Source organism: Trichechus manatus, unplaced genomic scaffold (genome assembly GCF_000243295.1).
Source record: "Trichechus manatus latirostris isolate Lorelei unplaced genomic scaffold, TriManLat1.0 scaffold00103, whole genome shotgun sequence".
NCBI classification, from domain to species: domain Eukaryota; kingdom Metazoa; phylum Chordata; class Mammalia; order Sirenia; family Trichechidae; genus Trichechus; species Trichechus manatus.
This window is the reverse complement of record NW_004444039.1, coordinates 6235015-6249911: the sequence shown is the minus strand read 5'-3', so window position 1 is coordinate 6249911 and position 14897 is coordinate 6235015. Positions and strand designations below refer to the sequence as shown.

The 14897-nt window shown below is 46.6% G+C and overlaps 1 protein-coding gene across 1 annotated transcript in view; it reads right to left on the bottom strand.

Moving 5' to 3' along the window:
• The window catches only part of GMPR (guanosine monophosphate reductase), a 45305-nt gene that overhangs the window by 8698 nt on the left and 21710 nt on the right, over positions 1-14897 (bottom strand). The window contains exons 4-6 of the mRNA XM_023737480.1: positions 8988-9069; positions 3525-3631; positions 128-170 (exon numbers count right to left, since the gene is read on the bottom strand). Coding sequence (XP_023593248.1) covers positions 128-170; positions 3525-3631; positions 8988-9069 — 232 coding nt within the window. The remainder of the gene's footprint in view (positions 1-127; positions 171-3524; positions 3632-8987; positions 9070-14897) is intronic.

Here is a 14897-nt window from a genome sequence, read left to right as displayed (position 1 = left end):
CCCATCCCGCCCCCAGTGCCGCCCTTTCGCTCTCGCTCCTGCCGGGCAGGTCCGCCCGCCCGCCCGAAGCCCGCACGCTCGTCGGGGCGCAGCTGCAAGGAGACCTTGCGCCCCGCAGGGTCCTTACCAAAGGCTTTGGCGACATCTCCTGGACACGTGCAGCCTCCGTCCTTCACACAGGAAAAAGCAAGGAGAGGAAGTCAGGGAGCTCGGCCAGGGTGACTGGGAGTTTGTATCCACCCCACACTCCCAGCCGAACACACTGGCCTGCGGCGCAGTGCCTCCTAGAACCAGACCCAACACTCTTGTTTCCCCCCTAGTTTACTCCCCGCAATACCGCACCTTCCATTCCCCAAGCCCTGTTGTCCGCAGAGGCCGGCAAGCGGCCTTTGCCGAGGACCACCTGCCCACGTGCTGTAAGGCTGGCACCGCCCACTGCCTGCCTGGGGCCGCTGCTGGCGAGGGGCTCTGACCGCAGCCTTCCCAGGTGCAGAATCCACGACAAGCCCCGCCACCCACACCATCCATCCACCCGTATCAAGCAGAGGGCACATTTGCCAGCTGCTCATTCAGCAGTCACCTCTCTCGCCCTGCCTGCTGTGAGGTGAGATTTATTTAGTACAAGAGGTGACTCATTTGAAGAGCTGGAAAAGGACACGGAGTTAATTCCTTTGTATTTCCAGACATCCCATATGTCTCCTATTCACCGTCACTGAAGGTATCCATTTCCCTTAAAAATCAAACATCCGTTCTGGACACCCACGCTCAGACAGAGGACACATCTGGGGCTGCTTTAACCTTTAGCGGAGGAATCTCATCCGTGGGCTGCCCACAATGTTTAGCTGGCTATGTTTAAACACCAGTAACACAGTATGTGGTTTCCAGGATGCTGGCTCACTGAAGCCTCCTTACAAAGGCACTAATTGCCATCCAGTGGATTCCAACTCATAGAGACCCTACAGGACAGAGTAGAACTGCCCCACAGGGTTTCCAACGAGCGGCTGGTGGACTGGAACTGCCCACCTTTTGGGTTAGCAGCTGAAGCTCTTAACCACTGCGCCACCAGGGCTCCTACCAGTGTCTAGCAGGCAGAAAATCAGTAAGGATATAGTTAAACTGAACAGCACCATCTATCAACTGGATCGAGCTGACATTTACAGAACACTTCATCCGGCAGCAGAACCCATGTTCCTCTCAAGCGCACATGGAACACTCACCAAGGCAGACTACATCCTGCGCCATCCAACCTTACCCAATTTAAAAGAATAGAAACCATACAAAGTACACCCAAAGACCACAATGGAATCAGACTAGAAATCAGTAACAGAAAGATAGCTGGAAAATCCCAAAACATTTGGACATTAAACAGCATGTCTCTAAATAACACACAGGTCAAGGAAGAAGTCTCAAGAGAGTTAAAAATATTGTGAACTAAATGGAAAGGAAAATATAAATTATTACAATTTGTGGACTGCAGCAAGAGCTGCACGCGTTAGAAAAGTGATCTGAAAATCAGTCATCCGAGCTTCCACTGCAGGAACCTCGTTACCTGAGACCTCTTGAGAGGATCTGACCCTGCTGCCCACTTCCTCCTGCTCACCCACCCTCTCCTTCCTCTGCCACACTGTCCTCTCCGGTTCTCTCCACCTCACTTCTCAGTATCACTGAGGCTTTTTTAATTTTTTTTTAATAAATATTTTATCGTGCTTTAGGTGAAGATCTACAGAGCAAACGAGATTCCCATTCAATGGTTTGTACACAGAAAGTTCCAAGACACTGGTCGCAGCCCCCTCAATCTGTCAGCACTCTCCCCGTTTCCACCCTGGCTTCCTCATTACCTTTCGTCCTGTTTTCCCACCCCTTCCTGCCTTCTCGTCTCACTTTTGGGCAGATGTTGCCCTGTTGGTCTCATATGATTAACTGTTCTAAGAAGCTCGTTTCTCTTGGATGTGATTGTTTATTTTGTAGGCCTGTCTATCGTTCGGAGCCCTGGTGGCACAGTGCTTAAGAGCTCGGCTGCTAACCAAAAGGTCAGCAGTTTAAATCCACCAGCCGCTCCTTGGAAACCCTGTGGGGCAGTTCTACTCTGTCCTGTAGGGTCTCTATGAGTCGGAATCCACTCGACGGCAGTGAGTTTTTCTCGGGGGATCTACTGTTTGGCTGAAAGGCTGTCTCCAGGAATAGCTTCAATTCTGTGTAAGAAGGGTGTCTTAGGGCCATAGTCTTGGGGGTTCCTCCAGTCTCTATCAGACCAGTCAGTCTTCTTGACTTCAATGTTGGGGTTCCTCCAGGGTCAACTTCACTTCTCACCCTCACATTCTCCCCAGACCCTGTCACCTACTCTCAAGGCGCCAGTGAGTCTCGGAAATCTACAGACTACTGACTTCCAGGCTTCCAACCCATGAACCCAAATACCTAATGGACTTCCTGTCAGACGCCTCTCTGAAAAACCAGCTGCTGTGGAGTGGGCTCCAACTCGTGGAGACCCTGTGTGTTTCAGAGCAGAACGGCATTCCAGAGGGTTTTCAGTGGCTGAGTTTTCAAAAGTAGATTGCCAGGCCTTTCTTCTGAGGTACCTCTGGGTGGACTAGAACCACTAGCACCCCTGCGGGACTCCAGATGCCCCTCAGGCACATCTAAATCAACAAGGCCAAAACTGAACTCCACACTGTCCCCCCAAAACCTCTTCCTTTGCTGCTGCAAAGTGAATGGGCGGGTGGGCAGCTGCATCCTTGGCTCTTCCTTCTCTCTTGCCACTCCCAAACACCTTATCAATGGCCAAGTCCTGTTTAAACGTCTATCAGTTCTATATGTGGCCCTCAAGCCCCCCTGCCACTGCTGAGCTGAGGGTACGGTCATCTCCTGCCTGAATTACTAACGTTTCCCCTCCGGGGCCCCTTCCACCTCGTGCCTTCCCGGTCCTCCACCAGGCAGCCTGTTTAATGGCTCCGAAGATAAATCAATCTACTTGTCACTCTCCTGCTTACATCTCTTCAGCATCTCCTCCGTGCTTCCTAGATAAAGTCCCGCCCGTAATGTGGGCGACAGGCCCCCCCAGGTTCTCGTCCACATTCGCCCTGCAGCCACCCCTCACTCCTACCCCACTGCCGACTCTCCCGCAGCCACGCTGACTTCCGGATTGTTTCGTGTGTTATTCTCTTTTGCGTCCGTGATGCTTTTTCCTTCTCTTCTTCCCCTCCACCTGGAAAATTCCTTTCCAACCATCAGGCCTCCATAGCCCTTACTCTGGGAAGCCCTTCCTGACCCCAGTCTGGGATCTGCGGCCGTCTTCCATGTCTCAGAGCTCCCTGGGTGTTCCCTCATCATGCGACCCCCGACCTCCCACCGTTAGACTAACGTGCCCGCTTCCTCACTACACAGTGAGCAGGAGCAGGGGCTGTGTCGCTGGGAACCCAGCGCCCGCACGCTCCCAAGCCCACGGAGGCCCGTCGGGTGAATGGCGGCCAGGAGGCAGGGTCCTGCAGCCTGTCCCAGCCCCATCCCAGCCCCACCTGCAGACTCACCGAAATGATGTGGCCCTTGAGGCCATGGGCAGAGTCAGCACACTCGATCACCGCACTCAGCTGGGGGTAGCCCACGCCTGTCTTCGTGCGGGTGGTACACACAGACCCTGGCAAGGAGGAAGAAGTGGACCCCAAGGAGAGATGGTTAGCAACGTGCAGAATGTGGGATAAAGCGAGCCCCTGTCACGGTCACACAGCCCCGCCCCGATTCCCGAGGGCTGACCTGCCCATGGCAGAGGAGACACCTGGGGAGGGGAGGGGCTGCCTGTCACTCTGTGAAGGTCATCCTAACCCAAACCATCCCTTCAGGTTCTCCCGTCATCTGCTGATAGCCAGGACACCACCTTCCCACCGTCACTGTCACGGTCCCCGGTGACATCAGCCTCCACAGTAAGATAGAGCACGCTGACCTCTCCACGCCTCAGTCCCTTCCTTGCCACTGTGTCTGGCTCAGCCAGGCAACCCCACTCTATTCAGGCACCTCTCCAATTCCTCCCTCAGCCCCACGGCTTCTTTACCGGCAACCTGTATCAAATGACTTAGCCTCTCTAAGCCTCATTTCCTCGTCTGTGAAACAGAAATGAAAACACTTATCACACAGAGTCATAGTGGAGAGGAGATGGGGTGAGGGATGGACATCTTCCGGCCCAGGGCCTGGCATCTAGTAAAACAACAACAACAACAGTTGACCTCGAGTTAATTCTGACTTCTGGCGACCCTATATGTGTCAGAATTAAAACCCTGCTCCATGGGATTTTCAATGACTGATTTTTCAGAAGTAGATTGCCAGATCTTTCTTCTGATGCACCTCTGGGTGGACTCAAACCTCCAACCTTTCGGTTAGTAGCTAAGCACATTAACCGTTTGCACCACCCAGGGACTCCAGGCATACAGTAAGCCCCCCAGAAGAGGAGCTAACGCTAGTATCATTCCTACACCTCACTCTTCCTCAGCTCTGTCCTCAGCGTGACCAGGTTCATCCCCCAACACATCTGCTGCTTTGCAGTCAGTCCCTGTAGCCCAGACTCAGAGCTCAGCCTCCATTTCAATACTCACACCAGCCACCTAGACGCCTTCCTGCCCTTGACCTCCTGGCTGACCCTGTCTGTCCGATCCTATCCAATCACCTCCAAGCCAAGTTACACTGGAAACCCCAGCACCTCCATCCCAAGCCCCTTCCTCAGTCTCATCCCTCAAGCAAGCCAACACACCCTGCTACATGGAGACCACCTAGCTCAAGCTCCCATGTACCCCACCCATCCTCCTCCTCAAAATACCTGGCTTCAGTGATGATGGTTGCACCTCGTGACGAATGGAATCAACGTCACCGAATTGTAGATGTACAAAACGTTCAATTGGTAAATGTTTTGTTATGTATTTGTTCGCCGTAATAAAACAACAGAAGACGCTGGGCCTCTGCAGCCACCCGCTGCCCTCCACCGCCTTATCTCGGCTCCCCGCTGCGCGCTGCCCAGACGCGCTGACCCTTCCTGCTTCCAGCACAGCTGGTGTCTTTCCACCGGAGGGATCCTCTGCACCCGATGTTCCCTCCGTCTGGACACTCCCTTCCGGACCAGCCCCCCACATCCAGCCACCCCTTTGTCATCTTTCAGGCTTCATCTGAAATGCTACTGGCTCAGGGAAGTTTTCCTTCCTAGCACTTATTTTAAAAGGAGGTATTTAAATAACTATGTGTTTGAGTATGTTTAGGGTCTGTTTTCTCGGCCAGACGGTAAACTCAGAGGTAAGACCGTGGATATTTGTTGTTGTATATCCAGGGCTTGGAATAGAGCCTGATGCTTAGTAAGGGCAAGATATAGTGTCACTGGCTGGAAGAATGAATGAGCTGGAGAACGGAGGAGTCATCCACACTCCCGTCTCCACTGCTTCGCCACTCACTCAGCCCCTCCTGGGTATCTGGTGTTGTGGATTATGGGTGCTCTGGGACCCCAACAGGAGTCCCTGGCTGGCGCAAATGGTTAAACGCTCAATTACTAACCAAAAGGTTGATGGTTCCTTGGAAGAAAGACCTGGCAATCTGCCTCTGAAAGGTCACAGCCTTGAAAACCCTACGAAGCACAGTTCTACTCACACATGGAGTTGCCATGAGTTGGAACTGACTTCATGGCAACTGACTTGGTGTTCTGGAACCCCAGTGCGAAAGCCGGGTGTGGACGTCTCCCCTGCCCAGGCCAGACCTGAGGGGAGGCACTCTGACCCCCAGCTCCTCACCACCCACCACTAGCGGCATCACAACTGCCACAAATTTCTCCCAGGGGTCATTAGGGTAAGATCAGACAGACAGCCACGTCCACACTCCTCAGGCCTGGCTGCAGCAAACAAACCAGCAGGAAGACAGCGCCGGCCCCTCTCCCTGCATCCAGAACAGCAACCATCTACTTATGGGCCAGGAGCCCCCTACGTCCATATCCTCATGTCATCCCTCCATGTGTCACTGACGTCCCTGGAGTCAACAAGCTTCTCTCCCCACGAAAGCACTCCCTGCCCCAGTGACAATGATGCCCTGGGGAAGGCAGACTTGGAGCTTTATAACTTCCGGTAGAGATCCGTGAGGGAGGCAGCCAGCCTGGGGCTCTGCGCACAGAGAGGCACTTACAGATGTTAGGTCAATTGCCTTTCTTGGAAACAGCCAAGGAAGATGTTTCAAATAAGGCGCAGGGGTGGTCCTGATTAATACCCAGGGGAGACTGAAAGGGGAAATTGGATACGTATTTTCTCCCAATGAGAGGGGCTAGGGTACCCATTTTTAATATTTTTTCTCAGTTTCTGGGAGCAGTTCAATGATGAACCCCTTTTTTTTAATTGTGGTGAAGCATATAATAACAAAACATTCGCTATTTTAACCATTTTTAAGTATCTAATTCAGTGACATTATATTCACCATCTTGTGCAACCATTTCCAAATGTTTTCCATCACCCCAAAAAGAAACTCAGCACCCCTGAAGCAAGTACCCCACTGCTGCTTCTCCTCACCTGTGGTCACCATGAATAAACTCTGGTCTCCTGCATTTACCCATTCTAGATATTTCCTGTAAGTAGGATTATGCGTGTCCTTTTGTGATTGACTTATTTCTCTCAGTACCACATTTTCAAGCTTCATCCATGGCATAGCACGTTATCAGAACTTCATTTTTCTTTATGGCTGAATAATATCCCATTGCAAGGCTATACCACATTTTGATTATCCATTCATTGGCTAATGGACACTTGGGTTGTTTCCACCTTTTGGCTATTGTGAATAGAGCTGCTGTGGACACTGGTATGCAAGGATCTGTTTGAGTTCCTGCTCTCAAGTTGAGGAGTGGAATTGCTGGGTCAAGAACCCATTTTTAATATTGTCCTTTAGATATACCATGCCCAGTGTTTTTACTACAAAGAAATTTGTGAAATTTAAATACTGTCTCCAATCAATTTAAAGAAGTGGCTCAAATACATCAGGCTCAAGGGAAGTCTCTTACTCCCTTTAGTCACATCTGTTGGGGTGGGGGTGACCACGGAAGGACAATGAATCTTCTAGAGAAACTGAATATGTACATAGAGGATATGGATGAACGAAACCCTGCAGTTGAATGCTCACGACCACATCTGGAAAAGTTCTCTGAGAGCTAAGAAAATTGCTTATGTACCTTTATATTTATACAGTAACTTGTTGCCGTTGAGTCGATTCCGACTCATAGCTACCCTACAGGACAGCAGAACTGCCCCTCAGGGCTTCCAAGGCTGTAATCTTTACGGAAGCAGACGCCACATCTTTCTTCCATGGAGGCTGGTGGGTTCCAATGGCCGACCTTTCCATTAGCAGATAAGCACTTAACCACTGCGCTACCAGGGCTCCTTTTCTGAGGGGAACCTACTCAGTAATATGGGAGCTAGCAGATGCTCCATAAACTTTTCTGATTAAGTTGGTGACTGATGAACGCACCTACCTTTGGAAGGAAGCCATCATCCTGATCTATTATTAGTCTAATCTGTTCTATTATTTGCCTGGTCTGCTACAGCCTATCGTAAGTGGCCAGCTCCTTGTAAGAAGAACTAGGCCTTATCCTTTGTCTGACTTCAATAATAGCAAAGAGTAATGAGACCAGAGTTAGCTCTCCTCTTGCTCAGGATATGTTATTAATGGTTCAAACAACCAACCTTTAAGTTAATAGAAAACTCAAACCCACCGCCATCTGGTCGATTCTGGCTCATAGGGACCCTACAGGACAGAGTAGAACTGCCCCATAGGGTTTCCAAGGAGCAGCTGGTGGATTTGAACTACCGACCCTTTGGTTAGCAGCCGTAGCTCTTAACCACTGCGCCACCAGTGCTCCTTTAGGTTAACAGTCGAGTGCAAAACATTTGCACCACCCTGGGACAAACAGTACAGAGGACAGAGGTATCTGTCCTCTTGCTCAGGATACATTATTAACTGGCGTAGGTGAGTGGTAACATAAAAAGCCACTTTAAACTCTCCCTGTATGTTAAAAAGCCCGGGCATCTTTATGGGCCTAGAAGGTTCTTCTTCATTAATTTCTCTTCATATGCATCCTATTCCCCCAAGGTTGATGACTGCCACATCACAACACAACTGTGTCTTTTGCTTCCCGGCAGCACTTGACCAGACTCCTCCCACAGGGTGTATGGTGTGCTTCCTTTTTTGGAAGTATCTTTCGGGTGGGAGAATTTTTAAAAAATAAAAATCTTTGCGGTTTTCCAGTCCCAACTAAAAATGTGTATCTACCTTCCTTCTCTGCAATTTTAGTTTTGGATGAATCATGGATGTACAAGGAAGAATATGAACACGTGGCAGTGAAGAAGGAATGGTGGCTCGTTCTGGAGTTTAGCCAAAGGGGAAGGTGGAAGCCGACTGACCCCAAGAGAAAACGGCCCCACCCGGGATGAGGATACAAAGACGCAACCTCTTCCCTCCATCAAGATGCCAATGGGTCTTCCTACGAGAGAATCCATATGGGCAAAAATCTATGACTGTGTATCAACTGAGGAGCCAGGGGGGATAGCTGCCTGGGCTATGCGTCAAGTTCAAATGTGGCCTCATAGCTGCAAGCCTATATGCAATGCTTGGGACCCCTCAAACATTCACGAAAACTTGAGTCATTCATGTTCATTAACTGTCCCCCTGGATTCTTCACCCCTCACCTTCCTCTTCAAGGTACACAAGACCATTAAAGAAATCTGCACTCTTTTCTTGAACATTAATGTTCTGAAAGCAAGACCTCATATTCTAACCACGCCCAAGCTCATTTAGAGGTTCCCTGGAGTCATCAGAAAGTCACTCTATGATGTTTCTAACCTGCCAGCTTCTTCTGGAAAGTCACTGATGCTTCCAGAAAAAATGTGCTTTACACTTGTGGCTCATGCACTGGCCACCATCTCCAGTCTCCCCGAACCCCAGGCCCCGTCCCCACACATACCCTCTGCTGTGTTCCCAGCAAGTCTTACCTGGCCCAATACCCACTTTGATTATATCTGCTCCAGACAGGATAAGCTCTTCCACCATCTCTCCTGTCACCACGTTCCCGGCCTGAGACAGAGAGAACACAGCTCACAATCACATGAATGAGTGGGGAATGTCACCTCTGAACACAAGGATGTGCATGTATGGCCTGATGCCACCAGGTAGCCTGGCGACTAGAAAACTGCAGAAAATATTGGACACAATCCCTGAGTCTGTATTAAGTCTAAATTAGTGGGCCAGGGTATGCTGACCAAGAGAGGTTTTCTGGTTTCCTTCTCTATTGAATGCTGTTGTTGGGTGCCGTCAAGTCGATTTCTGTCTCCCGGTGACCTCATGTGACAGAGCAGAACTAACCCATTAGGGTTTTCTTGGCTGTAATCTTCATGAGAGCAGATGGCCAGGACTTTCTCCCACAGAGCTGCGAGGCAGGTTTAAAATGCCAAACTTTCAGTTAGCAGCCAAGTGCTTAACCGTTGTACCACCCAGAATTCGATACCTGGAGGCCACTTTGGGGTACAACTCCTGGGTGAGCTAACAGTATTAGCCAAAACCCGTTGCCGCTGACTTGATTCTGACTCATAGCGAACCTATAGGACATAGTAGAACTGCCTTACAGGGTTTCCAAGGATTCGAACTGCCGACCTTTTGGTTAGCGGCTGTAGCTCTTAACCACTACGCCATCAGGGCCCTAAGGTATTAGAAGATACAAAAAACACAAACCTGTTACCATCGAGTTGATTCCAACTCACGGCAACACCACGTGTTACAGAGTAGCACTGAGCTCCACCAGGTTTTCTTGGCTGTAATCTCTACAAATGCAGATCACCAGGCCTTTCTTCCATGGCACCCGAGTGAGTGCTAACCTTTTTGTTATCAGCCGAGTGCAAACCGATTGTGCCACCCAGGGACCTTATTAGAAGATACCATCCCATTGCCATCGAGTCAATTTTGACTCATAGCAACCCTGTAGGACAGAGTAGAACTGCTCCACTGCGTATCCGAGGCTGTAAATCTTTATGGAAGCAGACTGCCACATCTTCCTCCTGCAGAGCCACTGGTGGTTTGAAACCACTGACCTTTTGGTTAGTAGGCAAGGGCTTAACCACTGCACCACCAGGGTTCCTCATTAGAAGATACATAACTACATAGTTTTAAAAACTAGAAGAAACCTTGTAGTATCTAGATCAGGGTTTGTTTTTTTTAAATATAATTTTACTTATTTTGTTGTTGTTGTTGAGAATAGACACAGCAAAACATACACCAATTCAACAGTTTCTGCGCGTACCATTTAGTGACATTGATAATTGTATTTTTACTCAAATAATGCACGCCTTCTACATGTATTTGCCAACCAAGCCCTCCGTCCATGAAGTATTTGCATAAGCACCCCTATGCAAATTTTTTTTACATGTTGCTGTAAAAAAAATTAGCATGGGAGGCTTAAGAAAATACCTTGCAGGGGAGAGGTTGCGGTTGGCAAACAGAAGGCAGGCGTTATTCAAGGAAAAATACAGCACGTTCTTCAAGTTGTGTAACCATTCTCACCCTCCTTTTCTGAGCTGTTCCTCTACCATTAACATAAATTCACTGCCCCCTAAGCTTTCTATTTAATCTTTCGAGTTGCTGTTTTCAATTTGATCCCATATAGTTGTTAAAAGAGCACAATGCTCAAGGCAGATAACTTTTTACTAGTTAAGCTACTGTTTGGTTTTAAGAAGACTTCAGGGGATATTTCCGGCTTAAGGTTTAAAGATGATCTCAAGGCAATAGTTTCAGGGGTTCATCCAACCTTCATGGCTCCAGGCAGCCTGGAGTCCGTGAGTATTTAAATTCTGTTCTGCATCTTCCCCATTTTGATCAGGATTCTTATATGGAATCTCTAATCAAAATGTTTCATAATGGTAGCCAGGCACCGTCCAATTCTTCTGGTCTTATGGCAGAGGAGGTAGTTGTTAATGGAGGCAATTAGCCACATATTGCATATCCTCCTCCTATTCCTCACTCTCCTTCTTCCTCGGTTGTTCCAGGCGAACAGAGACCAATTGTTGTGCCTTGGATGGCCACTTGCAAGCTTTTAAGATCCCAGGCATTGCGCATCGAACCAGGAGGTAGAACAGAAGCACTAACCATGTTATTAGGCCAGTTAATTGGGATGCCCCATAAAACCATTACCTTCAACCTCCAAACCAAGAAGCCAAATCCCATGAGGTGTTTAGCTGCACATAAGCAGCCTCAGCAGCTACTCTTATGTTTTTGTCATTGTTGTAAACACACCTATCACACAACTTTCACCAGTTCAACTTCTTACAGGCATACTATTTATTGACAGCCATTACAATAGCTGGCTGTGCAACCCGACCCTTCATCAATGCAATTTTTCCATCACCATTAGCCTCCCCTTTCTCTCACCTTCGTGCCCCCAGTAACCACTTTATATTAAGTGAGGTCATACAATGTTTGTCCTTTTGTGATTGACTTATTTCACTCGGCATAATGTCTTCCAGCTCCAGCCATATTGTGGCATGTATCAAGACTTCATTTCTCCTACCGGCTGATAGTATTCCATTGTACGTACGTACACGTTTTGTTTATCCGTTCATCTGTTGATGGGCATTTAGGTTGTTTCCACCTTCTGGCTATTGTGAATAGCGCTGCAGTGAACACTGGTGTACAAGTCTCTGTTTGAGTCTCTGCTTTCAAGTCTTTTGGGTATAGACCTAGGAGTGGAATTGTTGGGTCATATGGTAGTTCTATGTTTAGTTTTTTTAGGAACCGCCACAGCTTTCCACAATGGCTGTACCATTTTGTATTTCCACCAGCAACAGGTAAGGATTCCAATTTCCCCACATTCTCGCCAACATTTGTTATTTTCTGTCTTTTTTAATCTCAGCCATCCTAATGGGAATGAAACGGCATCTCATTGGTTTGATTTGCAACTCTCTCATGGCTAATGACACCGAGCATCTTTCCATGTGTCTGGTGGTTATTTGAATGTTCTCTTTGGTGAAATGTCTATTCAAGTCTTTTGCCCATTTATGATTGGGTATATACCTACCTTTTTGTTATTAAGTTGTTCACGTTTTATACATATTTTGGTTATTAGATCCTTGTGGGATATATGGTTTCCGAAGATAATCTCCCAGCTGGTAGCTTGTCTTTTCATTTTTTTGGTAAAGTCTTTTGATGAACAAAGTTTTTAATTTTTATGAGGTCCCATTTATTTCTTGTCTTTTGCTGTCTGTGTTTTTGTTATTATATTAGATAATCCATTGTTGAAAGCCAGGCCTGACAGCGTGGCCCCTACTTTTTCTTCTAAGAATCTTATGGTTTCAGTTTGTACATTTAGGTCCTTAATCCATTTTTACTTTGTTTTTGCGTGTGGTGTGACACGTGGATCCTGCTTCCTTTTTCTGCATATGGAACTCCAATTTTCCCAGCACCATTTATTTATTTTTTATCGTGTTTTAGGTGAGAGTTTATAGAGCAAATTAGTTTCTCATTCAACAATTAAGACACATATTGTTTTGTGACATTGCTTGCAAACCCCACAATGTGTCAACACTCTCCCCTTCTCCACCCCAGGAACCCCATTTTCATTTGTTCAGTTTTCCTGTCCCTTCCTGCCTTCTTGTCTTTGTTTTTGGGTAGGTGTACCCATTTGGTCTCATACACATGATTGAACTGTGAAGCACGCTCCTCACGTGTGTTATTGTTTGTTTTATACACCTGTCTAATCTTTGTCTGAAGGGTGAACTTCAGGAGTGACTTCAGTTCTGAGTAAAAAGAGTGTCCAGGGGCCCTGATCTCGGGGTCCCTTCATTCTTTGTCAGACCAGTAAGTCTCGTCTTTTTTTGACCAGCTCGTTTACTGAAGAGACTCTTCTTTCCCCATCAAATGGACTTAGCACTCTTGTCAAAAATCAGTTGATCACAGGTGTGTGAGTTTATTTCTGGACTCCCCATTGTATTCCATTGGTCTATGTGGCTATTGTTCTACTAGTACCAGGCTGTTTTGATTACTGTAGTTTCATAGTATGTTTTCAAATCAAGTATTATGAGCCCTCCTACTTTGTTCTTCTCTTTCAGCATTGCTTTAGTTAGTCAGGGCTTCTTGCCATTCCATATAAAGTTGAGGATTTGTTTTTCTATTTCTGCAAAGAAGGCTGTTGGCATTTTGACTGGGATTGCATTGAGTCTATAGATCACTTTGAGTAGTACTGACATCTTAACAATATTAAGTCTTCCAATCCATAAGCATGGAACGCTTCCCATTTATTGAAGTCTTCTTTAATCTTTTTCAGCAATGTTTTATAGTTTTCAATGTGAAGCCCTTCCCATCCCAGGTTAACTTTATTCCTAGGTATTTAATTCTCTTAGATGCTATTGTTTCCCAAATTTCCCTTTTAGGTTTCTCACTGCTGGTACACAGAAAACCAACGGATTCTTGTTTGTTGCTAGGCCAGGGTTTTTGAACACTTCACTAATGGGCAAAATAAAATTTTAAGGAGACTCCAAATACATAAAATAAGCAATGATAAGCTGTCATAGCTGATCAAAATCTTTACTGTTGGGCATAAAACCCTTCACAATTTGCAAAAACCCTGAAGACCCTCTATAGAATCCCAGGGATCCAGGATTCCAAAACTACTGATCATTACACAGCTGGAAGAATACCTGGATCTCCAACCCTAGGGGCAGTGGTTCCCATTTGGATATGAAGGGGCAGATCGGCCCCTATGGACCACGCAGCACTGAAATGAGTACATTTTATAGAATGTGAAACTCTGGCTCTAAGCATAAACACATAAGCCAGGAAGTGATGAAATCTATAACAAAGAAGGACACATCTGGGCTGGAAATAGTAAAGTTGTTTCACTGCAGGAGCCTGGGAGAGCAAAAATAGCCCTTTTTTATTAAACCTCACTGCCCTGTGGATTCTTCAGCTGGTACATGGACTACCTGGCAAGGTACCCGGAGTGAATTTTCACAACTGTGCAAATTCATATTTTGGAACACGCACTCCTGCTCATTGTTTTCATTGAAACCCAAGTGCTTTTTTCCTGAATTGATTCCCAGAGGGAATTTTTCTTCTCTAATCTAGACAAAGTAACTTCCAAGATCTTATAAACGTACCTTGGAAAAAGGTGATGAGAAGGGCTCAAAGCTACTTTAATCAAAAAACAGCATGTGACTACGGAAAATGACAGCCTGGAAAAAGACTAGAAAATACGAGAATATAGTGTATGGTGAAGGGGGCATTACAAATCAGTGTGGAAAGGGACAATATTTCAATACACAGTCCTGGAAAAAGTGATCTTTTGGAAACAAAATGTTGATTATCACTCATACTTTTCACCAAAATGAGTTCCAGATAGGTTAAAGAGTTAAAGTGAAAACTGTATCCCTAAAAATTTAGAAGAAAATGTTGAGTACTCTCAATAAGAATAAAAGTAAAAAGACCTTCCATCAAATGGGGAATAGACAGTCTTTTTAACAAATGGTGCTGGCAAAACTGGATAGCCATCTGCAAAAAAAATGAAACAGGACCCATACCTCATACCATATACAAAAATTAATTCAAAGTGGATCACAGACTTAAATATAAAGCCAAAAACTATAAAGTTCACAGAAGAAAAAATAGGACCAACGCTACAGGCCCCAATAGACAGCATTAACGGAACACAAACCATAACCATCAACACACAAACCCCAGAAGATAAGCTAGATAACTGGGATCTTCTAAAAATCAAACACCTATGCTCTTTTAAAAGACTTCACCAAAAGAGTAAAAAGAGAACCTACAGACTGGGAAAAAAATTTTGGACATTACAAGTCAGACAAAGGTCTAATCTCCATAATCTAAAAGAAAATCCAGCACTTCTACAACAAAAAAAA